The 26,929-nt window shown below is 42.6% G+C and overlaps 1 protein-coding gene across 1 annotated transcript in view; it reads right to left on the bottom strand.

The window, feature by feature from the left end:
• Positions 1-26,929, bottom strand: part of DPF3 (double PHD fingers 3) — a 200,691-nt gene that overhangs the window by 18,775 nt on the left and 154,987 nt on the right. Inside the window, exon 8 of the mRNA XM_065402481.1 lies at positions 23,526-23,654. Coding sequence (XP_065258553.1) covers positions 23,526-23,654 — 129 coding nt within the window. The remainder of the gene's footprint in view (positions 1-23,525; positions 23,655-26,929) is intronic.

Raw genomic sequence — 26,929 nt, 5'->3', positions numbered from 1 at the left:
TGGAGCTGTCACAATGCCGAAGAGGAGAACTCTGAAATGGCAGTGGTTGTCGCCCACACGAAAGCGAAGAAACTTGTGGTGGGCCGCATGGACGTCAATGTGAAAATACACATCCTTCATGTGGAGAGCTGAGAGGGAGGGTATGATGGGAGCGAGTGTCACCACACGGAAACTGATTTTCCTAATGAAAGTGTTGAGTAGCTGGAGACTGAGGATGGGGTGGAATTCTCCTCCCTTTTTAGGGATGAGAAAGTACAGGAAATAGAAGCCCTTGCTGATTAAGGGGTTGGGCACTGGTGTGATCGTGCCCTGTGCGGCACAGGAGCCTGGACGGAAGGGTGCAAGGCCTGGGAAGGTGGATATGGGCGGTGGTATGAGTCCCAGGGTGGCCAGTGTGCCCATGGGGTTGGGTCCTGGGTGTACGGCAGGCCCCAAGGATACACATTCCAAGGCAGCGGTGCTGGAGTGTACCGAGCCCGAGCTGTGCCCTGAGACAGGGGAGAATGACGGTTCCTCTAATGAATAGCCATCTGAGTCCGAAGAGACCTTCAGTAGCACTGGAGCCATCAGTGCGGGCCATCTGTGCTCAACCGCCAGGTGTGGTCTCTGTCAAAAAGAGGAGCGGTGCGTCCGCCAGAGTAGGGAGCTGCAGTACCGAGAGCAGTGGCGGGGTGGATATGGCAGGTGTAGGTGTGCTGTTGGGAGCAGAGGTTTGATGCACCCAGGCATCCAGGGGATGTCTCTTGGACCACTGGAGCGTGGAGGCATGTGCAGTATAGAATGTGGAGACTCCGGTCACAATGGGGGTGCATGCCATGGAGGCAGTCTCTTCGCACAGCTGGAACAGCAGTTGTGGTACCAGTGCCTCCTCCTTCCTTTTAGCTTTACACACTGCATGGGGGAGCTTAGGAGGTGGCACGGTGGGGTCCATATGCGATGTCTCACCCAACCTAGCATGGCTTGGGGAGGAAACACTGTGCTTAGAGGCAGTCTGCAACAGGGACTTGTACGGTGCCCATGAGAACACTTACAACCCTCTCACTTGGACTTGCCCTGCACTGGTGGTACTGATGGATCTGGGCAGGAGGCAGTGGGTGGAGCACTCACCACCAGTGAAGGGAGATGCACAGTCAGTTCCATCGGTCCTGGATCAGACTCCCCACACAGCTGAAGACCCTTCTCCATGAGGAACTTCCGGAGTCGCAAAAGACGAGCCTCGCAGGTCCGCGGGTGAAAGGACTTGCAGATCTCGCAGAAAGATGCACCTCCCCCAAGCAGTACCAGCAGCAGTGGTGCTCGTCACTCACTGAGAACGAGCAAGGGCACGATGTGCAGTTTTTGAACCCCAGAACGTGGGGCATAGTCCCCCAACGAAGTCGAGACAGGCCCTGAGCAGGGCAAGACCAACTATACTAACTATGAACTATCTACACTATTAAGAAAAACTAAACTAGCCGTACATAGACTACAAGCATGGAGGAAAGAAGATTCCGACTCCGACCATGCAGCGGTAAGAGGGAACTAAGGGAGGGTGGCCCCACATGGCCTCTTATAACCTCGAGCATGAGGCAACATACGACGCACATGCAGGTCAACAGACACTGCTACTGAAAACTTCCAGCTCCGTCACATGGCGCGCATGTGCACCCAAGTTTGGAATACATATAGGGACCATCACTCAAAGAAGAATTTCCCCTTTCCACTGGTATCAAACTGCCATGTAAAATCCTGCAGTCGTAACAAACAGCATCAGACGTTATACCTGTCACTGGTGCAGAACTTAATATTGCACATTCTGCTGCCCTGGATCTACACAGTAGATATGTAGTAATATGGAGGACAGATTCCACATTTGATGGGGAAAGAAAGAAACACTTCCTGATTGGGTTGCTTAGGGTCTCAAACTTTAAAATCCTAGGGGACAGTTCAGACACTGGTGTAAATTAGAGCAACTGTGAGGCTGCTCTCTAACTTACAGCTGCCTGCAGCAGCCACCCAAAAAGCTGTTGTGGCAGCCAGGGATCTCCACAGCACAGTGCATTCTGGCTAAGTCCCATCCCTTGACTTGCTATTGTACTGGGGACTGAGAGGTTGGATGGTGTTTCAGCTACTTAGGCCATTCTTAAGAATGCTTTGTGCAAAGCAGCCCTACCATCGCTGAGGATCTGGCCCTGTGCTTCAAGTTGCTCAGAGGTTTGGAATATTACAAGTAGTCAAGGGGAGATGGTGCACTGGGCAGAATGCAAGTGAAGGGGAAGGTGCACGATAAAGGCTTATCAACTGGCTCTGCAATTCACAAGAATATCTTCACCATTTATGTAAAGTTATAGAGAGATATAGATGTGATGCACCTGAGTCTCCTCTGGTGTACACCAGTTTTACATCAGTGCAACTCCATTGACTTCAGATTTGCACCGGCGTAACTGTGATCAAAATCAGACTGTGTATAGAAAGGTGGGCCTGATTCTCCACTGCACCTTAGATAGATGCAAAAAGCTACCATTCCTATTTTCACACAGTACATAAGGTGCAAGGCAGTGGAGAATCAAGCCCAAGTCATACTTGACACAGTTTCTCACGGAGCAATAAGAATATGTTCTGCTCACTGATTAGCATGTCCAGCTTCCTGACAACAGAAGGCCTGATTCATTCCTGGAGTTATACTGTTGTGAAGCTGGGGTAACGGAGTGGTGAAACAGGCCCCAACTGAGAGGTGTAAGAGTGGAACCTGACCTTAGATCCATTGAAACCATTGTCCTCCCAGAATTTCCCATCCTGAATCAAGCAATGTTCTGCTTCCTTCTTTCCCAAACTGACCCTATTAGACACTGCTGGCTGCTAAGCAAAATGGCTATTTCTTGCCTAAGAAAAATAATGTGGGAGCACTCAAATGACCTTGTATCGAAGCCTCAGCTCGTTACTGTACTGCATAAACCGTCCAACACTGTACAATTCCTGGGGGTGATTTAGGTCAGCGCGACCTCCAAAAAAACCACCAGCCCGCATCACAGTGTGCATAGCATTATGGGTAATGATCTGCTAATTGCCAAAAGGCAGTTAGGCTGCTTACCAATACCAACAGGAAAGAAACCGCCCTCAGGCACTGCACAGATTCTGTACACCAGGGCTTTCAGTAGCAGGAACACAGATCCTAATAACTAAAATAATACAACTTATAAAGTATGGCAGAGAATGCTATTGCTACTGTGCTGAGTTTCTACACCCAGCAGATGTATGTACTGGCGAATGTGCTGTGTAAAGTATTCCTAGCACTGTTTTCCTTTCAATACAAGATGTTTTCTGTATTTAATTGTCTAGCAAAGTGAGGCAGTGGTAAGATGAAAGGGTGGATGGGGGAGGTGGGCTGCCTGTCCAGACAGGGTAAATCTCCACAACCCGGAAAGCCAACGCATCACTTGTCCGGGGGACCTTTTTATTATCCTTCAATAAACTGCAGTGGAAAAAACTCCAGCACAGCTCAGACCTCGTCACTATGCGCTGCAGGCTCTCCAGCCAGGCCAGCTCACACACCAGAGAGCTTTCAGTCAACTGGCAGGCTCACTAACCCTTTCAAAATGAGCAGTGAAGCAAAAACACTTGGTCATAAACACTAAAATAAAGGATGGAGGGTTAAGGTGCTGTTGTGTTGGGTTTTTGTTTGTTAGTTAGTTAAATCAGCTCTTCCCAGTAGATTAAACACATCTGCCCTATAGCCTATTTACAACATTGCTATCCTAGGGGAGCCAGAGATTTCCAGTGGTATTGTTATAATGAAAGGAATGCTGTAGAGTCTAAGGTGTTTGGGAAGCCATTGACCGGGTATCCTTTTGTCAGTGTGTGAAAAAGAACCTTATTTTTAAAATAAATATAATCTCCACCCTTTCTATACGAGCAGTAATCCTGCCATCTGTTAGAACCAACAGCCCTGACTGCTGCTGCCCTAATACCTGCTCCTTCTTCAACATCACTGGTGTTAAACTACTGTGTTAATACAAACAGACAGCAGCACGTCTGCAGGGGATTCTAGCGCTGTCCAGCATACAGATACATTGAAGGTAACCCTTGAAAATAACAGTTTTCTAGGCATGCACTGGACCCTGGTAATGCCATCTGTTCCTGAAAGGTGCAAGAAAGGGTCCCAACCAACACTGCACTGCAATTTAGAACCAGCCTGACAAGCTGATGGGACCAAACTGTCACTCACATTTCAAGCACTGAAAACACCGCTTTTCTAAGTTGGCATTTTACATTCCAGGGATGATTTTTGGATATAATTTTATAACCATTTTGTTGTTGCTATAAAAATTCTGTTTTTAAAATTCATTTCTTCACAGGACTTCCCCCTCCCACCCACCGCTTATGGGGTTGTTTGGCTCTTTAAAAAAATACTCTCCCGTACACTCCTTTGTAAGGAAGACTTGCAGTGTTGCAAGTAGAGCATTGCCCCAGAACGCAATTTTTGCATGAACTTAGTATTCGTAAAAGGTGCAGAATGACAACCCTGATGCCCCCTATTTATCCACAAAACAGGCTTTGCTACACTGACCTGTCTCAAACCTGAGCTGGAGGGACCATCGGTAGTGGTGAGAGCATCGGCTGGTTTCTGAGGGCCTTTCAGTCCTTGGCTTCTCTTCTCAGACTTCCAACAAGGGGGGCACTAGTGGTGATGCACCACTGAAATTCCACTTAAGCCCATAGGGGCTTCAGTGGTACAAAGACCTAGTCTCTCTGAACAGGGGTGATTTCCCCATGTGCCATGAAACAGCCATCAGATAAGAATGACTCAGACACAATTGAGTGGATTGGTTTTTAACTTGTGAATCTGAGGGGGAAGTATCTTATCAGTCTTCTAAACCAACCAATTCTCTTCCTAGAATGCATTAAGAACAGCTCAGAATTAAGTTACTAGCCAGAATGGTTCTAAAAATTCAAATCAAATGGCAAACTCCACAGAAATTATTTAAATTTCACTATTTAATATGAAATAAACTGCAGAAATAACTATGCATAAGACATTATGCCATTGCATACACAGTAACCTCATTGCTGTTACATGAGGTAACTATGTATCATACAGATAGATAAATTCAGCACAATGAGTAAATGGCTCATCATCTACATAAACATATACTGTAAATGTAACAGCTCTGGCTTTCCCATGCAAGTCTGTTGAACTGCCTATAATTTATACTATTGCTAATATAGTAATGTAATTGTATACTCCAACATAACTAGCGCCACATCACTCAGCTAAACAGAAAGAAAAACAATTCTGAGTAAAGTTACTTCATTCATTCATTTAAATGGACTCCATCTAGTGTGTGTGAGTGAGAGAGAGAGAGAAAGTATATTATATATAAACATACTTGTCATTGTTTGTAATGCAATCTTAGAAGCTGGAAAATAAAATTGCATTGTCATTTTTCCATTCTCCATTTTTTAAATACTTTGGTTTTCCTGTCTTGCCAATGGAGCATTGGTCAACATGGCTGCCTTTTATTTACTTCTCCATCAAAATATCATCATTTAATGGGAAGTGCTTAGTTAGTTAACCACATGCTGCAACCAGCAGAGGGTGCTCACACCGTGATTTCAATAAGTCATGCCAAAGTGGTGGTGTTTTCTGTTTTTTGGTGGAAAAATGGCAGACAAACATACATTCGTCAGATCCCAGATGACCTTCCCCACCAGAACAACCAGTCAAAAGGTCAGTCATATTTTAGACTTTAACAAGCGAATAGCATTCCTTTAATGTATATAAATGATATTTTATATCAGCTAAATATCACAATTGATTAATCAAGCAATTAGCAAGTGCCACAGCAGTGGACATAAATGCTTACAGTCCACTCAGCACTAAAAGGAATTACTGAGAAGAGGCTATCATGCAAATTAAAATTAAACACTATTTTATTTATTTATTGCCTTGTCCTGTTGGAATTAGCGGTAGCTCTTAGGCCCCGATGCAGTTTTAATTTTTTAACTGCTAGCAGGCTTGGTAATGGGCAGTTCTAGTCATGACAAAGGGCCTAAGGGATTTTCTCATAGAGCCCGCAGGCTTGCCAGTTTCTGAATGTCTTTGACTCCAATTAACTTTAATGGGAGTTGGGGGTGCTCAGCACCTCTCTGATCAGGTTCCTAGGGAGCTGCATCCAGGTACCAAAGAAGCCTTTGTAAAAGAACTAGTGCTAGGCCCCTTAAATACAAGAGGGCCTAATTCTTATTTACATAAGGCTCCTTTACACTGCCAGAACAGAACGGCAATATTCCTAGAACAGTGTAAAAGGGGCTTCAGGGCCAGATTTTTAAAGGTATTTAGGTGCCTAGTGGGAATTTCAAATGTGCTTAGTTGCCTAACTCCCATTGAAATCAATAGGGAGCCTGCTGGGAAGAGGGCAGGTGACAACTCTCCAGAGCTTCCAGACGAGGCCTGGGAGAGGAATCTGCAAGAAGCAGACGTCTGCTGAGGAATATGCCTCAGCTGAGGGACCTACAAGGAGCAGAAGCCTGCTGGGCACAAAGCCCCAGCTAGAAGGGCTGCAAAAGACTGAGTTTGGAGGGAAGGCTGTAAGGAAGGAGACACCCTGATAAAGGACTGGGAAGGTGTTTAACTAAGGAGGAGGTTTATATGGCTGCTGAAGCCCACTATAAACTGAAATGACTAATTGAGCCTAGAGAAGATAGCTGAAAGGTTTTGAGTGTTATATTATAGCAATAAGCTACACCAGAAGCAGAGCAGTATTGTGGAAACCCCAGGATTTGTGATGGAAGGAGAAACTGCTGCAAAGGGTGTTGTATGAAGTTCTATGTCTGGCATATAGTTGTTTTACTGGGTATCTGTTGTTTTACTGGATATCTGACACTTACAAAAATAAAAGCATCCACCTTCGTTACTGTACAGCTCTTGACTGCCTCACATCATATGGGTTCCTCTCACTTAAGAGAGTTGGCTTCAGTCACTGTACTTACTACTGAGATTAGCACAAAAGTAACTAATGCCTGTTACCTGGTGAAAGAACTGTTTAACATCATAAATTAAGTTTCCAGTAACATTGACATAATTCTTGTAGTGCTCTTTTTAGAACCTCTAATCTGTTTCAGGTTATATGTGAAGAACATGCGCTTTCTCCTCCCAAAGAACTGCATGGTGAAGTGACATTGCTGCTAATACTATGACAGAGACCCAGAGGCTGATGAGGCAGAGTGGTTCAGTTCAAGCAAAAATGTCTTAAAGGATCACAAACATTTAGGAGAACATAGATATGAACTGGAAGGTCTCTTAGGGAATTTGCCATCATAGATGGTTAAGAATAGCATCAAGAGGCAAATTATCTCTCTGGCAAAACCAACGTGGATATGTCCTTCTCTTGCCAGGCGGAGCTGTCTATCAGCCAGGAGTTCAAAGGAGGACTGTCCCCTTTAGGAATTTGCCAAAAATTCTGTTGCTTTCATGCAGGCAGCAGCAGTTCAGAGAACTTCAATCCATCATTCAACTTTCACTATTCAAAATATGTCATCTTTTCTGTAGCAGCTTCATAACTGGACCCTGTCTGTAGGCCACTCAATACCACTCCATATACTTTAGACAACTTTAAACTGAAACCCAGTCAGCGGTTTCTAATTGTGTTGTGGATGATGATATTAACAAAGACAAAACTGCTTCAGAAATCTAGGTTTTTTAAAAAAAGAAGGTGGCACACTTCCTTATCATGGAAGAATTGGATGCCAGATGGCTGAACAATCATCCAAATCATAGTTTTGGTAAGTACTTTTCTAGACACAACCAATGCATATCATGGGAGTACAAATGTATTGGGGTCTTTTAACAAACAATGATGAAGTAAAGCAATGCAATAAAGGGTAAGTCCCTTGTGTCATCAGAACTAGGATTCAATTATTTTAAATGTCCAGATTTGGTGGAGCAAAGGAAATCCCATTTTACAGTGTTTGCCATGGAACAAGAGAGAGCTTAAACAAATACAAGCCCCAATTCAGGAAAACGGTGCCATTCCACTGAAGTTAATTCAGTGCTTTCCTGAATAGGGACGCTTTAGTGAGTCGGGCTCCCAGTCAGGGAGGATCAAAAAGGGGAATGAGAGGTTAGGTCACTTCAAAAGAATATTAAAAGTTTTGTTTGGGGGAGTAGGGGACATGTTCCCTCATACCCCATTGGTTTGATGGTTTTGATTACAATCGGGACTCACAGTTTTAGGAAGAAAATATTAACCAGAAAAAGACTTTTTGCAGGTATGGAGAAGTAGTGGGAATAAACCAGAAATTGTATACTAGTAAAACATTAATTTAGGTCAAACCAACCAACAATTTTTTCACACAGCTCATAGACTATGCCATCACAGCCCTTAGCTGTACAGCCCTCAGGATAAATCTCCACATTAATTGGGAGCAGTGCAAGACTGGTGGACATGGGGAGGCAGATTAGATGCAACTGGAAAAGAAAATGTTTCCTTCTACCCTCTTCTCACCACTATCACCAGTGGGAGCGCCCCTCTAGAGTAGAAAAACAAGATGTATTTATCTAACACTTTCCTACTCTAGACTGCTCAGGAGCTTGGAGGGAACCTGAGCTCCCTTAAATCCTACATTGTTTCTGTAGAATTAAAACTTTCACCTAAGTACAATTATGCTTCTGGACCTTATGGTTTTAAAAAAGCCTTCTATATGGGAGCTCTATGCAGAGCTGTCTTCCTGAGTCTAACAGTCTAAAACAGTAGCTCTACACGGGTGGGAATGGATGGGGCCTTAATAAAAGTCTAAGGCGTCCAATTTAAATGCCAGCTTTCACTCCTGATCACTTTAGCAGAAATATCGAACTCATCTATTTATCCACAATTATTGGACACAGTAGCAGAGATGATGGGGGTGGAGCAGGGCAGGGAAAGACGGCCTGTATCAATTTAACCGAAAAGGTACAGTGCTATGAGCAGTGGAATCCTGTAATAACATCTGTTCTCTCCTTGATTTGGTAGTGGCTAAGCCTGCCCTCTAGCTAAAGTTCCATGTCTAAGAGAGAAGCGAGGGCAAATGGAAAAAATCACTGGGCTTCCTACCCATTGTCTAGGGAGATACAAGGGAAGGATTTTTCCCTGCAGTTTTCCTCTCTCCTTGTCAAGGATCAACAACTATGTACGGTAGTCCACCCTCATACTGATCTTCCTGCTGGCTGCGTGCTCTGTTCAGCACATCAGGGAGCTGGAAATGAGCTAGGAGCTAGGCACATTGCAGCTGGGGAGAGAAGGAGCAGAGACTGCTATGATCAAGGATTTGGAAAGGGGAACAGGAATTTGTTATGGCAAATCCTCCTCCCTGCCCAGATATGGGGCAGGGAAGAAGAGCATCTGCTGTCTAAAATCCCTCTGGAAGAATAGTTTTGTGGGTCTGAACTCAGGTAAAGGGGGAGGGTGGGTGGTGCTTCCAAGAGTGAAGCCCAGAGAGAGGCAACTGGAAGTTGCTGGGCGAGGGGGGTTAAAAGGTCCTAAGGGTCAGATCCTAGAGTTTGCTATAGCAACTCTAAGCAGCCTTAGAGCTACCCTAGTAGGCCAGCTGGGGAATTCCACCAGCTCTATACCAATCTCTCTCAGCCCCCTCCTAGCCCCAACATATGGGATGTGCCAAGAATGGGAGGGGCATGGCCAGAGTACAGCACAATGGCACCTTGATGGCCATTACAGATGATGAAACTTGCAAAAGCCTTTAGGTTGGTCTAAATTTGGTCAAGGGTCAAACTGGCTCCTGGCAGCTACAGTGATTGGGGGAGAGAAGGGGTGGCTTTAAAACCATCTTTCCCTTCAAAACTTTTTTCACCAACATTTTCAAGTCCTCTCCACCCCCAATGGAGACAGGAATCAAACTAGTGATTGAAATAAAAATTGCAGATGTGAAAGAGGCTATACAACTGAACGTAAGCTTTCCATTACAGGGATATTATTACAGGGATATTACCCCTACTATATTGGAGGATTTAAAAATTCTAGAGTCTCATTCTCTATGGGTTTTAGAGTAATTTCTACACAGCCCTACTGGATTCATCCCTATTAAATTCTATAGAGAATTATTGGATTTTCTCCTTTTTGCGATATATTATTTGTCATTAAGCCCAGTTTTGGTTTCACTACTCCAGGGGCTCTGTTCCCAAACATCAAAAGACCACTTAAGAACTGCACCCAACTGCTACTATTGCATGCAGCCCTGAACACTGAAAGTGCCTTCTGTAACCTCTTCTGGTAGCCGAGAGTGTGATGGGGGACAGGGAAACCCAGCAGAGTTTCAGATAAATGACAGCACAGTTACCAGAGGAAAAAGAAACAAAGAAAAACCTACCTACAAAGGCTACTGCTCCCAGCAGACCTAAAACAGTCACCTCTCTCGTTCCTTCCCCATCACCCCACCCCAAAATGTGTGTGTGGAAGGAGAGGTGTAATGTTTACATTGTGAAACAACAAAATTAACCAAAAGCTTGAAACTGGCACCTAGATACTGAAGCGATGGCACATTAGAAAAGTGGTGGATAGGTTCTGAATTAAAAAAAAAAAGATGTAGCCAGTTAAAATCTATGCTAAAGGGGGCAGTGTCAAATAATTTTGACTCTGCATTTGACCTACTTTAACACAGTTGTATTAATCTCAAGGGGAAGGTCCTCCAAATACATACACATTTAAGATCCATTGCTATTGCTAAATGATAGAAAACAATCACTCTTATTTACATGGGCCCTACACAAAAGCAATATTTTATTCTCTCCTCTGCCTACCTCCACAGAAGCAAGTAACAAAAACTGTTCCCAAAATCCAGCCAACAGAGAAAAACAAGAAAGCTGTGTTAATTTCAAGCTTCATTAGCAAATACAAAACAAAACCCAAGGACAAAAGTCATCATTTACCAAATGGAAAAGGAAAACAAAATCAATAGAGAAGGAAGTTTTATTTTAAGCCTTGAAGAGAATATTGTAAACAATGGTGAGCTTAAAAAAGTGTATGTACAGCAAGTATATCTGACAGTGGGGCTTTAGAGATGATAGTGTGCACTAAAAAGATCTTGTGGGATTTGTTGATAAAGTAATATTTACAGAGAAATATACAATGGGGGCATCAGGAGACTTTTATTTAACAAGAATGTTACACAAATTAAATTCAGACCCTACAGTTTGAGAAGTTTCATTACAGTTGTGCATCTTGTTATATTTTAACAGAACAAAACCTGATTATTTTTAAAGGCAGTTTAACAACTGCAGATTTCCCAAAAAACCTGGCAAAGTGTCCTGCTCCTGCTCCCATTGACGGCAATATAAGTTTTGCCATTGAATTCAGTGGGAGCTGGAGTAGGATCTACCAGTGATGTTACATTGCCTATACCTGCAGATTTGGTCCTAGGTGTTAAGAAGGGGAGGGGTTCCTTCAGATCCTGCATTCCTAACACACCCAAGATTCCCAGTGAAGTCAACTGAAGTCTTGGGTGAGCAAGAAACAAGATGAAGGGTCAGGACCTTCATTATCATCACATATGCTACCACCTTCTTGTCAATGGCAAAAGAACAGGTTCTCCCCAAATGCCTTTGATAAATAAATAATTTAGTGACTAAGCAGAGATGACTCACTGGATGAGGAGGGGCAAGGGAGCTCAGGCCAGCTCTACACTAGAAACATTTTCTGGCATAGTAATGTCAGTGTGATTGTTTTGCAACATTTCTATACTGGCAAAAGTCCAGTTATATGAGCATAAAGATGCCTTTGCCGGTATAGCTTATTTTGCTTGGGAAACTGATACCAGTAGCAGCTATAATGGCAAAGCTTTTCTAGTGTAGACTAGGCCTCAGGTTCAAATCCAAGGCCTTCTTTAGGAGACTAGGCTGTTCTGTATCTTTAATTTGAGACACTCAAAACCAGACTGCACAAAGCACTGTAGGGAACAATCTTGCACTGGCCCCTGGAGATGGACTGGGTAACCAAATAGACCCTTCAATTCATCTATGAATCAATACATCTTACCAGGCTGAGAAGATGAGTAACAGTTTAAAATAAATGTATGAACTCCTTCCTTACCACACACACTCCATAAAACTAAATTTAGGGTTCTACACCTGGCACCTCACACTTGCCTCCTCCTGAGTCACCCCAGCTGCTTATTTCTGAGGTGCTTAAAAGAAGTTCTGCATGCCTTTGAATGTCCAGTAGTTCCCAAACTAGGGCTCAATTATGCAATGGTGCTGCACTTGGGAGTGCAGGGGACTTCCACGGGGAGATTCCACGCCCAGAATGCTCGAACGCTCAGGCCCTTAGATTGCGAGCATCTCTCAGAATGAGCTGCTGAGTTACTAAAATGAAATGTAGCACTGCTGTACATTGAGATGTTCCTTTTTTAAACCTCTATTTTCAGCAGCAATATTTCCCAGAACTGGTAAAGCCAAAACTTGTTTCATTCTATAGAAAAGATACATCAATACTCCTTCCGGCCTGGACACAAAAACCGATAACAAGAATTCAGCCTTTGGGTCTGTTCTTTGCTTTTTCAACAGTAAATTTGTTCGGATTTGTGCCTACCACAGTAAAGCAAATAAGCTTTAAATATCTAACAGGGAAACAGTACCAAGGATTTAGGAGAAAGTAAACCAGAACAATCTTCACTTACCACATCCAATTTGCAAAAAATAAAAATACCCAGCACATGTATGAATGGCTTCTTTAAAGTAAGAGAGAGCAGAGTTGATCTTTATTTTCATAATTAAAAAAAAGTTTTTCCTTAAAGTAAATATTCAGTCTTTATTTTACATTAAGTGCTTTTTTTTTTAATTTTCACGTCTTCACAAAATTGCTTTTAAATTTTGAAGTAAACTGTATTTTAAACAAAAATACTGTGCAACTTGAGCACTTCTTTTCTCTCTTAAATATTGAAATAAATAAAATAGTTGTCTTTTTTCAGTTTGTTTGTTTTTCAGTCATTTCTATTGTAGATCAATTCCAGTTTGACCTGGGTTTACACACACGCATAAAGGACAGTGAAATCAAGATGTTTAACAAAGAAAAGGTTTTCTTTGTATTGCACAAGCTTAGGGCATCCCAAAACTTCTGAGCAGGTGCCAGCAGGCTTTCCACAGTCCAGGCGCCTGTGCCAGCTGGGATGGGTTGGGCAAGGAGAGGAGAAATATCAAAGCATTCTGGCTTCTCTTGGCCTTCTTCAGAAATGGCTTGCTTGAAGGATGCTGGAGTCCATGAGGGCAGGACAGACTGCAGAGGGAAAGGCAATACAAAATAAAACTAAAAAACCCCAAACAGACAAAAAAGCAATGCTTCAAAAAGAACAAAAGCAAAATCTTCCAGTTTGGCTCCCACTCCACTTCAAACTTTTAAAATATAGTTAGACAAAACTCAGTTTCCATTGAATGTGGGTGTCCTAAATGAATACCAAGAGAAGATAAATAGGACGTGAAGGGGTTACACCCAAAAAATCCCCAAACATTGTGAGCTTTTTCACTGTGGAACACGTAGTTACATTCCCCTCATTACTCATCTCCTACAACTGCTTCTTCACTAGCGGTTATGGCCTTTGGCTTATGAGATCCTGAGCTGTTTACGTTATTATTATTAATCATTTATATAGAGCCACATGTGTATGGAAAGCAGGAACACATGTTCCCTACCCTGAGGAGTTATGTGATGCCAGCCAAATTTTAGAACTCACACATGTATGTAGTGGTGACAGCCATGTGATAATTCTGGAACAAGTGAAAAACTGAATATCACACCTGCACTCCACCCACTAGTTCATCTCCCCTGGGACTAACTCCTGTATTCCAAACCTCTGAGCAGTGTCAAATGGCCACTACCATAGTCTATCACTAAAATATTTCTTTCCTCAAAATGTGAAATCCACTCATCTCCCTCACCCCCAAAACTGCAATGGTCAGAGGTTCCAGGACAGGAAATATTCAGTCATGGAGCCGTGATGCATTTAAGAGTCAAAACCTCAGAAACTATTGGTGACAGAAAGAGATGCTGAGAGACAGGGGAGTTCCCCTTTCCTTCTGGACACACCACTCATTTCTAGTTCCAGTAAATTATGAGATATCAGGCCTTAAAATCATGAAACCTGAAGTTTCAAATTTATATTATAATTTCTCTTCTTTTTCATGATACTAAAGACAGATAGAGGGATATGAATAATAGTGCCAACTTAGTTGTTTGAACTCTAAAACGTTTCAAAAGTTTTTTCCCTATGAAATATATATTTTACAAACACATGAATAATTACAACCTACAAATAAATACAAAAAACAGGAAGAATAGGGCTTATTGAAAGCGTCAATTTATGTTACAGTAAAACACATACTGGGCAGATCTTATTTAAGCAAAATTCCCGGCCGAGTCAATAAGACATTTGCCTGAGGAGTAGGCTAAGCAAAATTGATTGCCATTAGCAATGAGCTTAGGCCAAAGAATTTGGATCAGGATCCACATTTTGAACATTCAGAGTTTGGGGGGGTTTAGATCAGAGATTGTGTTTAAAGACCATCTCTAATGGTCATGAAAACAATTTACCAAATTATGGGACAACAGCAGGGGGAGAATGTATTCATAACAGATGGTGTCCCAGAACTGGCTGGACTCAGCCACTGTCTGGATGCAGCTCTGATGTGTTCCACGCATCAGCAGGCAGCAATCTGAGCCTCTGTCTCTAACCAAGAACCAAAGTAAAGAGCTGTAAAATGGCAAATTTGAACTCAAAATGAGAAACTAATGTAAAAGCTTAAAGACGAAACAACATGGAGGTGGTTACTTACGACAAACTAAATATCGCATCCGGAAACAAACCAGCATCTCACATTAACTAGTGTATTTACAGTGCGATTTGACTGCAGTAGCAGAAACTAACTCAGAAAGCCCACTGCTGATCCTATTGAAGCTAATGGTGAAACTCTGGTTTCTGTGGCAGCAGAACACAGGAGACACTAGTTAACGTGAGCTGCTCATTTGTTTCGGTAGGCGATATTTAGTTTGTTGTAAGTAATCCTCCCATAGTTGCTTCATTCTGATACAAGTCATAAAATCAGTAAGGAAGGGAGAGGGAGGAAAATATGAGCTAATTTCATTTCCATCCCTTCTTTGCCACTTGCCCAAATAAAGCTCATACTACACATTTATTTCCTAGCCATTATATCAGCTAGGCCTGTGTTAATTCCCCACCCACTTATAAATCACCCAATCAGCAATATTCTATTTAAGATTTTAAACTGTCATCTTCCAGTTAAGCGGGCCCTTTAATTAAATCCCAGGAGTTGGAGCATACCAAGAATGGCCTGGACACTCTACCTGGCCTTTCCTCCCACCAGTCAGTTGCTCAAGTGGTCCTGCACTCTCAAACTCCACTAGCCCCACCTCTAAGGTTCAAGGAGAGCTTGCAGGGGTTGGATCAAGAAGCTGTGGGTCTTCCTGCACGTGTTCTGAGGCCCTTTGGTATGGAGGAGTTGGGAGGTGCTTGGGAAGGTGCCCCCACATTATTAAGGGAACATACAAAAGCCTGAATATAAAACCTGAGAAACAATGGAGCCTGAGCTCCAGCCTGAGCCGCAACTTCAAAGCACGGTCTATACAGCTAATTTTAGAGCCCTGCTAGCCCAAGTCTGTTGACCCAGGCTGGGGAGTTCACTCCAAAATGTTGTGTAGGCATACCCTGAGGTTGTAGAGCGTAACATTTCCCTCGGGTTTAAGAGATTATTTCTCACCCCCAGCCCCCACACACACCCAATTTATGACCTGGAATTCAAGTCCATAAACTCTCTTTATGCCTTCTTGGTTTGGTCAGTGGCTTGTTTTTCTTGGGATACACGACTAGGACTGTGCAACTCCCCCACCCCTACTGAGAAGTCTGTGGTGCTGGTGGTGTCAGGCACTTCCTTTTTCCTCTGGCTAATTACAGCTCCTCTCACAAATTCTCTGCCTTCAAACTGCATGTGATCTGACTCTCCTCTCCCCACTCCTACAAGAGTATCAATTAGCACCCCTGTGGACTTGCTTATGCTTTCATCTCTGACCTCTATGGCCAACCCTCTTCCCCTATTCTCAATCCCATGCCTCAATACCATTCAACACTCCTGGGTGTATTTAATTTCTATTCCGATGATCACTTCCCAGCCTGGTTTTCACCAGGCACTGTTTCCTCTCCCACCACTGCATTTTCGTTTCCTCTCTGTTATCACACCTTTTGTTCAGCATCACTGTCTGTGACATTCAATCGCCAGCAATCTCTCAGATTCCTCTATTGCTCTCAACTCTCTCCTCCCTTCCTTGACTGCCCTGCACTCTGCATATTGACTCCATGACCACAGCCTTCAACTCCAGCTTCTCCTTCATGCTCCACTCCTACACTACACTCTCACACTGCTCAGCTTGTCCTATTAAACCCTGAGCTGCAGCTCTCTCCTCGCCTTTGTTATCTTACCATAGTGAGCACATCTGAAGAAGTCCCATGACTACACTGCCCTCCTCCACAATACATTTATCCTTTCTTCCTTCATCTGTCAGGACCAGATCAACCCAAGGAGTGTGTGTACACACACACACACACACACACACACAATATAGCTACTGGGGATTTTGTACACTACTAATAAATGTTGGCAGGCATTTTTGTACATGAGCTTATTGTGCACTCTTACTGAGGGCATTGCCCCTGCCCCATTGCCATTAAGGTGGGCACCTAGTGGCTACAGGCACAAATTGACATATATGGTCATCATAACTTTATTCATGAAAGTAAGCCATTATTTAATTCATTATTAATATTTGATTATCATCTGTATTCCAGTAAGGCCCGGAATGTGCCAGGCACTGCTCACACAGGCAAAGACAAAATCTCTACCCTGAACAATTTACACTTAGACACTAAAACCTAGACAAATGGACTAAAAAGGACAAAGTTCCAGCATTTCCCTTTTCCTTGTTAACCCATCTTCCACATTACTCCCATGAATCTTTTCTCCTTCAAAACATATTCAACCTTTTTTTGGGTCTCTATATATTTAAACGAACACTGTCAAATTTTTAAAAAATCACAATTCTGTCTAAAAAAAACTTTTTTTTTTTTGACTACTATAATTCCAAGTAGCCACTATGGCAGTGGTCCCCAAACTGCCTCAGGGGGCACAGAGGAATGTTCAGGGGGGCACGCGGCAGGGCCCGGGCCAGCCCTCACAGTGGGATGGGCGGGGGTACCATCCAGCCCCACAACTAGCTCTGACCCCAGTCGTAACTCCACTCTGCCCCCACACCAGCTCTGCCCCAGCCACAACTCCACTCTGCCCCCTGCTCCACCCCAACCCAGCTCCAGCCCCAGCAGCAGATGCTCCTCCCCCCTGCTCCACCCGCAGACCAACTCAGCCTCTAGCCTCAGCTCCTCCACCATCCCCAGTTCTGCTCCAGCTCCACCTTCAACCTGGCGGTGCAGTAATGGGGGTGGGGGGCGTGGACAGATTCCATTACTGGTAAGGGGGGGGCTTCCATTACTGGTAAGGGGGGGCACAACAGGAAAAGTTTGGCACCACTGCCCTATAGTATGATAACTGTAGCAGAAGGACATAAGAAATAACATTTTCTTCTCAACGTATTTTTTTAAGTTTGTTTACTTTGTGCATTTGACAGCACTTTGTGAATAAACAGTTCTACTGCTTCCTTTGTATAGTCAGTGTCCTCTGTTGCTTGTGTGGCCTTTAACACAGCAACAGGAGAGAGAAAAACATGTTTAAAATACAAAGTTACAAATGTGACTGAAAACCCATAAACATTAGCTGGGGTGGACAGGGAGAAGGGCAGGTGTAGTGTGAAAAAGTACTTTAAACTATTTTTTAAAAATATATTAGATTTCAAGTTCATAGCATCCTTTTAAGTCTTCAGAACTACTGGACCAGATTCTGCTCTCAGCTACATTGACACAAATCCAAAGGAACTCCACTGACTTTATTGGTATTACTCTGGATTCATATTAGGGTCAGTAAGAAAATAATGTGGCCAATGTGTCTATTCAACTGTGGACTCCATTCCATACTATCCTCCACCCTGACTTCCATTCCTTCAGTCTTCACATTTTAATGTCTGGATTTTAATATATATGAATAAAATAACAGATAGATAAGCAAAACAATGACTACAAGGCTATTATTCCTTCAGGGATTTGAGATAATCAGACAGCTCTGTTCTCGTGGCTCGCCATCAGAAGCAAGATGGAATTTAAGCTTTTAATAAACACAGAAGAGTTTCACAAACTGCAGACTGTAGAAACAAAATATTAGAAATCTATTCCATGTATTTGTTCAAACAAAACAGAATGATTGTGGAAAGAGTGAATGTTAAAGTTCATGTTTCATTGACATAGTTAAGTCAAAATACCATTGATCTGACATTTGATCAATTATAATATGACTTGACACAGCAGTGGGAACATAGCCCAGTAGAATAACAACAGGAAAAGATTACCAACATGGGCATGCCTTAAAGGAAACTTTCTTTGGGTCACACATGCATTAATATATACTATATATAAAAATACAGATTTATTTTGTAATTTTATGCAGGATCGTTTTCTACAGTTCTAAGGGCAGATTCTTAATGGAATCCAGAAGTCAATGGCATCACTCCAGATTTACACCTGCATATCTGATGGCAGATTCTGGCCATTAGTTATTTCATTCCTGATGTCAACTATAAAGATGCACAGAAGCATCACACCCAGATGTCTAATAATAAAATAAGGATTAGAATTTATTTTAACACTGGAATGTAGCAAAAAGGCTGAAGGAGCCACAAAATACCTGTTACAAACTGTGCTGTGCTGCCCCAGCAAAAGAAAGAGAGTAATGGAAATAACCAGCCCCTTTTGGACATGATTTACTCAAGAACTAGAACAATGTTCACCCAAAGTCTACAGTGCATGCATGTGTTTCTATCATGAGTTCTGGGAACGTGAACATATCACTCAAGCTTCCCTCTTGGAGTGAAACTCTGACTCCACTGAAGACAATGGAAATGTTGTCATTGACTTCAGTGGGGTCAGGATCTCACCTTTATGGTTTATGTTGGCACTATAAAATGACAAAAATATATCCTTACCCCTAATCCTGCAGTCCTTACAATGAGAGCATTGCCTGCATTAGGACTGCAGGGTGGAACCTACACGCTTAATGTTTGGGTATGCTTTATTCCTAGTTATATGTATTGGGCCAAAGCCTGCTCCTACAAAACTCCCATTAAATTAATAGGGAACAGGATCTAGCCTGCTGTACATAACACAATCACACAGTTTACCTTAAAGGATTTACTGATATAATAAAACAATAAATGGTTTGTTGAAAATCCACAGCACAAAGAGTTCACAGTGGCTGAACAACATTTCTGTTGGGACATACCTTTCAAATCTGTCGCATGGCTCCTCGGTCGTGGGACAGCGCTGGGAGGCAATCACTCTCTTCTCCATTTCCCTCAGGACTTTAGTGAGTATTGCTTTGGTTTATTTCAAGAGAAGCTATTGAAAAACAACACAAAGTGCCTCACAAGACACTACAGACAGAGAAAAATCTGGGCAACAAAATGTGTGTGTGAATTTAAAAAAAAAAAAAACAGAAAAAAAGAAAAATATAGGTGAGGTATTTTTCCTTTTAATTCTTCAATGATTCATTCCTCCAGCTGTTTTGTCTTTGCAGAGTCTGTGACTTGCCATTTATATTCCATCCCCGTGCTTGGAAATTGCTCTCCATGAGGTGAAAGGTGAAGAAGAGGGAAAAAAAGAGAAAAAAAGCCGCACGGAGTGAGGAAGAGATGAAAAGGTTGGAGGGGAGGAGGAGGAGATCTCTTACGAGTGCAGAGGTGTCCAGAGGAATGATGGAAATGTGTTCCTCAATGTCATGGTCTTCAGAGCTGCTTGTGTTTTCAAGCTGTTACGGGTGAGTGGTAGAGGAGCACGTGATGGGGAGTCACAAATTCCACGCGCTACAGTAAGTGCAAAATCTCACATTGCAGAAGTCATCAAACCAAGGGCTTCATTGTCATCTCAAACAATCCACCCCACAGTGGTTTTTCTAGAAACAGTTCTAGTATCAAGTAGATGTTCATTGCTTTTTTATTTTTTGTATTTTGTATTTAAAAAGTCTTTTTTCTAATAATATATAGAATATATAAATAATAATAATAATAATTAAAAAATTAGTTGGGTTGGGTTTCTGCTCTCCAACCCATTTGTATTTTTTGTGGTTTGCTGATATATATTAAAAGATGAGACAATCAACTCTGCTCATTATTAAAAAAAAAAAAAAAAAACTAAATCCACATTTCAGGTTTCCAGAGAGAAAGAGGGGGAGGAGAAAGGAAACAAATTAAAATGAAAAAATAAAAAGTGAATCAAAACTTTCTGTCTCTTTGAAGTAGTCTATGTTTTATACGTTTGTGCTTTCAGTGTACACACCCAAAGGGGAAAAAAAGGGATCTAAAATTTAAAAAAAAAAAGTAGTAATAATAATCATAGTAGTAAAAAGGATAGAAAATCGCTCAAAGAGTTTCTGTGTCTGTTTAGTTATTTTAGCAGCCACCCTTTTTATTTGTAGAGGGAGAGCTGCTACCATGGCCGCCTCCTCGGCTCAAGAGAGGCTCTTCCGCATCATCCTCATCAAAGCCGTGAAAGGTCGAGGTGTCGCTTTCCGATGTGGAACCGAACAAGTCCTCCGTAGTGCGTGCTGGCGCTGCTTCCTCCTTCCTGCCTTCTCTTCCCAAATGAGCTGACATGTATGATGAATATATCAGCACATGGGTTAAGCAACAGGCATCATCATTATTTTTTAAATCATCATAATTATCAAACAATGCAGACTATAAACCCGGTAGGTGTGTGTGTGCCCACAAATCAGCAACAACATAGGACAGTAGAATAGCAGTAAGAAAAGGTAAAAAGGGGTTGGTTTCTCTTTTAAAGAAAAAAACCTACAATAACACAGATGCCCGTAGGTATGGCAGCGAAAGGGTTAATGTTGTTTTCCCTCTTCAAGAGACATTAAAACTATTCTCTCTTGATTACTTTGATCAGTTTTAAAAGACTTTTAGACCACATAAATAATTAGAAGCTGTTAGATTTAAGCACAATGATTGTCCTTCAGATTGGCATCAACTGTCATGAATTTACTGCTGTAGAATGACAACTTACTAGGTATTTCATCAGTATTGCCATGGGGTGAGTTTTTTAAAAAATTCATCCCTGTCTCTTCCTGTCCCTGCCCTAAAGTAGCTCCTTTGAAGACAAAGTGAAAAACATTTTAAAGACTAAATATTCATTAAATTAATATATTCCATGTTAGAAATTCTATGGAGTCGCTTCTGAAAAATAAAAATGAATCTACACCATTTTTGCCAGAATACTAAAGAATGCCAAAACTGGCAGAATAAAGAATGATCTGCTTTGGTCTAAACTCGAAAGTTTAGAAAGTCTTTCAGTCCATTTTTTCCATATAGGGTAAGAAATCCTCAGCACAGACATCAGGAGCAACAAACAACAACAACAACAAAACGTTAAAAAGAGAAGTTAAATACTGAAATCTGTAAAACTGAACTTTTTTCTGAATCAAATGTGATATGTAATTTGCAGTACAGATGTCAGAATCCCACTTCAAGAAATGCAGGGGGAAATATGGCCCTTGAGCCCTAGGAAAATGAAAGCATCGTGTTTGGTAGGGGAGGTTTGTGGTGCTATTCAGAAGCACTAACTAACATGATGATACACCAATTGCTTGGTCCCTTAAGCTGAAGGAAGCAGCTCTGTTGCAATTATACTGTATTTCCTAAGGAACAGACTTAGAATCAAATCCTGTACCCCAAAAGGAAATGAATATAATAAAAGAATCAGTAAGTAAAATAATCACTTCATAGGGATGTGATTTGACTGACTGAATACTGGAAAGAAACAAAAGAATGCACATGGTCTCTCCTCCATTTGTCTTTCATCACCAAGAAAAGTCATGATGGCAGCCACCAGTCATTAATATTATAGCTTAAAAATCTATGCATAGTTCCACCGTAGGCATTCTCATCACACATCTATCACACAGATGGAGAACCCTTGTAAATGACTCAGGCAGATGAGAATTTGTAAAAAGTGTTTTATGGAATTGTTTTGGGGGGCTTGTCCACAGATAGGATACAACAGCTACATGGGGCCTGATAATCTACTTTGCAATACAACAAGGAAGCCAACAAACTAGTGTATCTCAGTCATGTTCTGAAGACAAATATGAAAGTACTGTAACAAATAGCTACGTGACAGAACATTTGGATCCCTGTCATTGTGCAAGACTGGGGCAACGTTGAAATAAGTGAAACTGGAAAATAACACCCCAGGCAAAAGGGAAAACGGGAATCATTTTCCAGTATGTCAGTGTAGACAGTGTAAGCTTCTTCTCCTTTATTATGAAGCAAACACAAAAGCACAAAAAGACTCATGTTAGTGTTTGCAGAGCACTTGTAGCAAAGCCCTTAGAAGACCAAGGGTTGCCATTGGTCCACTGATAAGTAATTGTCTTCAAAGGTCAGAACAATGGTAGAGGACATTTGTCATTTAGGGCCCTGTCCTGCTCCCTTTGAATTTGATAGGAATTTTTATATTAATTTCAATGGAAGCATGAGCAGGCTGTTATTTCAGTACCAGAACACTCTACATTATATATCAGCAATTATACAACAAATACTTTCCAGTGAATAAAGAGCAGAAGTAGCAGCAATTTTGAAGGCTTCAAATTTCAAAGTTTTCTTTTGTTTTCACTTATAATCCATGGCCTTCCTCCCCCCTTTCCAAAAAATCACAACAATTGGGAAATTTGAATTGGGGATGGAATTTGCTGTTGTTAAAGACCCCATTCCCTCCCCCAGCCAAAAATAACAGCTCAGCTGGGACAAAAAGAAAGAACAACCAACCACCCAGAAATAAAGACAGCTCTGGATGGGGAAAGATGCAACTTCCTAAATTTAAAAAGAGACACAGGAAGAAAACAGATAAATAAAAACCTCTTTAAACAAAATTAATGATAGTCATCTTGTAAGAGGATAATTCTTGACAGCTACTGCCATTCCTACCCTGTAATTTCCCCTCTCTTTCTTTTTTGGATGAAGAAATGCATGAAATGTGTAATCAATGGAAATGCTCGTCATGCAACTTTCATAAATCTTGAAAGTAATTTACATTTGTAATTACGGCATTTGAAGACAGAGCCCATCCTTTAACATTGTCATAGGATTTTCTCCCTCCATTTAAATAAGAACAAGTATGAGTACTTATGTTCATGGCAGCCAATAAATACAATATAGCATTATATAGATAGATACATAGATTATATCATAATTGTCTTGTTAGCCCATTAGCAGAACAGAAACTTTGACAACCATCCTTCCCCACAAACAATAAGCAACTATCCCAAAACATCAGAAAGAGCAAAAAGGGAATCGCGCTAAATTGTTCATCTTAGAAAGTTGCAAGGAGAAGTCACCTACCCGAGCGTCCACAGTCTGAACATGACACAAGCTCCTCTGGACAGCCACTTTTTTTGTTCATACTGGAGCCTCCAAGGCAGAAGTCACAGTAGTTGTTGGGAATGATGGCCCCGTCTGGTCCTTTCTGGGCTGCAGGCAGGTTAGAAATCATATTTACTTAAAGAGCACACACTATGTACATTTCTCCCTTCTCCTCTTCGCTGTGACATTAATTTGATGACTTTGGTGACAATAGCCTTCCCCAAATATTTTCAATTAGGGTGACAAGCGAATTGTACAAATCACTTTCATTTTAAGTACATTACATACCAAGGCACAGAGCTCTGAGGCTCTTCTGAACATCCTGTTCAAATGGGCAAGTCTGGTGAGCAATGTCCTGCTCTTCCTTAACATGCGGAGAGGTTGTGTTGATATTGAGCAATCATAAGTGTTTTACTTTTTTTTCTTTTAAAGAAACACTGTCAGCTTAAATATTCCATTTCTTACTCTAAATTTTTTACCTACACTTATTTGATTTTTATAAATAACTCTTAGGATTTCTATAACAGAAAGAAATTAGAGGGGGAAAAGCATTCTCTCTTTCTTTAGCTTGTGTACTTTGTGCCTTTCGCAGCACTTTGCATACAGTAAATGTCACCTTTTCCTCATATAATCAGTTAGTCCCTGATCCTGCACTGGAATCTGCTAGCAATCCCTGTGTCCATACAGAATCCCAAATAAATGGGATCTCTGCTAATGGAACCACAGGCAAAATCAGAGCCTTAGCCAATATTCTCTGTCATTTTTCTTTTGCACAGCAACCAGGGAAGAGAAATAAAATAGAAAAAAATTGTAAAGACACAAAACACCAAACTCACACCAGGATTCCCAAAAGTTTCATGAACTGTTGACTGAACAGGTCGTTTAAGGTCATATTCACAGGTCTGTATCTAAATCAGGTGCAGTTTGTCATTTCAATTAAATGTGGCTCGGTGTTTTCAACAAAGGCTTTGTCTAAATACAGATTTATACCTACTTAACTAAATCAATACAAGACATTTTAAAAATGGTTTAAGGGTGTCCACATAAGGGTTTGCACCAGTTTAACTAAATCAGTTGAAAAAGACACCTTTCGTCAGACCACTGAGCGTTTTTGTGCAGAAAAGACCTAGGCTCCACCGAACACATGGTTTAAAACCAAAAGAAAAGGATCTCAGAAATCCTGGCAAATTAACCTTCAAATTCCATAGGGTTCCAGTTTAAAACACATTTTTAAAAATGCTGGGTTTGGCTAAACAAGGTTGTGTTTTTCTTAGAGCCTGAGCTTGTGGGGGCAAACAACTTGGTTAGTTTTAAGAGAGAATTGGGCAAATGTGTGAGTGCAATTGAATGATGGGGTTGCTTGTGATGGCAGGGGGCAGGACTCAATAGAAAGGGGGCTCACTTCCAGTTTATGTCTTATTTTCCTAAAGCTCATGCTTCAGGATTTCAACTGGCCACTGACGGGGTCAGGAAGGGATTCCCTTCCCCACCCCCATGTATGCTGGGAGGTTTTTTTATCTCCTTTCTCTGAAGCATCATGGATGGTCATGACTGGAGATGGGCCACTGAGCGGGATGGGCCAGAGGTCTGAGATGGCACTAAGTACTCTCTGTCTCTCAGGTACTTGGCTGGATGGTTCTATGCTCAGAGTCTAACTGAATGCCATATCTGGGATTGGGAGAGAATTTCCCCCAGGTCAGATTGTCAGTGACCTTGGAGAGTTTCCCCTTTCTCTGCTGCGTGTGGGTGCGGGTCACTTGCTGGGATAATCTGGGCATATCTCATTTAATCATTTCCCTGTCATTATGGGGGCTTCTAGCACTGGTGCACCTCGGTCCCACCTATTCTCTCATTGTGGCACATAACAGCCTAGTCTGCTGTAGGTTTCATTTACTTTTGTCTCATGTCCATTGTTGAGTTTAGTGTGTGGGTGCTCGGTGGTGTTGGAGGCCCGTGATCTACAGAAAGTCAGACTACATGATGTAGAGATCCCTTCTGGCCTGAAACTCTGTGACTCCTGGAGTCATATGAATATCTGAGCTTTTATTTAACAAAAAAAAAAATGCTTCTAGTCCTCATGGTTACAGAGAATTTTTGTCCCTGTTATGCATTTCAAAATTAGAAATGTTTCAGCTGTACTTGAAAATGTGAACCACAGAGGCTCATAAACCAGAAGGCAAATAAAAAGAACTCCATATTTATTTTTTAAATTTCATGGATTTTATGTCAATCTCAATTTTTGGGGCCTGACTCATGTTTTTTAAATGCTTGGGGCTGGCAACACTGCAAAGAAGAGGCCTAATTCTCCATTGCCTTGCACCATGTTGTAGTCCTTTATATTTGTGCAACTTGAATGCAAATTGCGTGTAAAATGCTACCATGCAATGAGTAGAGAATTCTCATTCGGTAATGTTTTGCACCTACTTTGCACAACAACCACACAAGTTGCAAGGGAGTGGAGAATCAGGATGGAGGCGTTTGTTTTAGGTTGGGGTTTTTGGTGTTTGCTACTTTAAATGAATACAGCAAATTGCTTACAATTAGATGGATGCCATTAAAAAGGGACTTTCTTACCCTCTTTACTCCTGCTCTATCCACCCCCTTCCCATCCTTTTTCTTTCCATTTATCTTATCTTCTCCTAAGTTAACGCACCCACATAAACATAGGCAGCAGGTATAATAGGCAAGGGAAGGCTAAGCCTTCCCTGGCACAGCTGCTGCTGACCCGCCACCTGGGCCACAGTGGCCCTGCCCCGAGGCTGCCACTGTCTGCTGCTGCCTGCCTGCCGCTGCTCGCCATGTCCCTCTTCCTCAGGGGTGGGGGAGTGAGGAGGGAATGTGGCGAGCCAGCGGTGGGCCGGAGGGTCTGCCGGGGGAGTGAAGTGGCTCGCTCAGCCGTGCGCTGGGGCTGGCCAGGTGCGGGGAGGCTGGCGGCTTGGCCCGGCCCAGTGTGGCTGGGGCCAAGCAGGCAGCTCCGGAGAGGCCAGTGGCTCGGCCTGGTGCTTGGTGGGGTCGGGGCCCGTCCCATCTGGGAGATGGCTTGGCCCAGCATGGCCAGCTTCGGGGGGGGAGGGGGGGGGGGCCAGCAGCTCGGCCTGGCGTTTGGAGGGGCCAGGAACTGTCCCGTCCAGGGGCCAGCTCGGCCCAGTGTGGCCGGCTCGGGGGGGTTGGCAACTCAGCCCGGCGTAGCTAGGACTGTACTGGTGCTCGGGGGGGGTGGGGGTAGCCCGGCGTGGCTGAGGTGTACAGGCCGCAGGGCTCCTCCAGTTGCCGAGGGGGGGATAGGGGCTCCTGCATGCAGGGGGCAGGGCCTTGGGCAGAAGGGGCGCAGCCAGCAGGCTAGCCTCCCCAATGCGGGGGTTCACCCACCGCCCATGCACATA

Source organism: Emys orbicularis, chromosome 4 (genome assembly GCF_028017835.1).
Source record: "Emys orbicularis isolate rEmyOrb1 chromosome 4, rEmyOrb1.hap1, whole genome shotgun sequence".
NCBI classification, from domain to species: domain Eukaryota; kingdom Metazoa; phylum Chordata; order Testudines; family Emydidae; genus Emys; species Emys orbicularis.
Note: the sequence above shows the minus strand (reverse complement) of the source record. Positions and strands in the feature narration are given on the sequence as shown.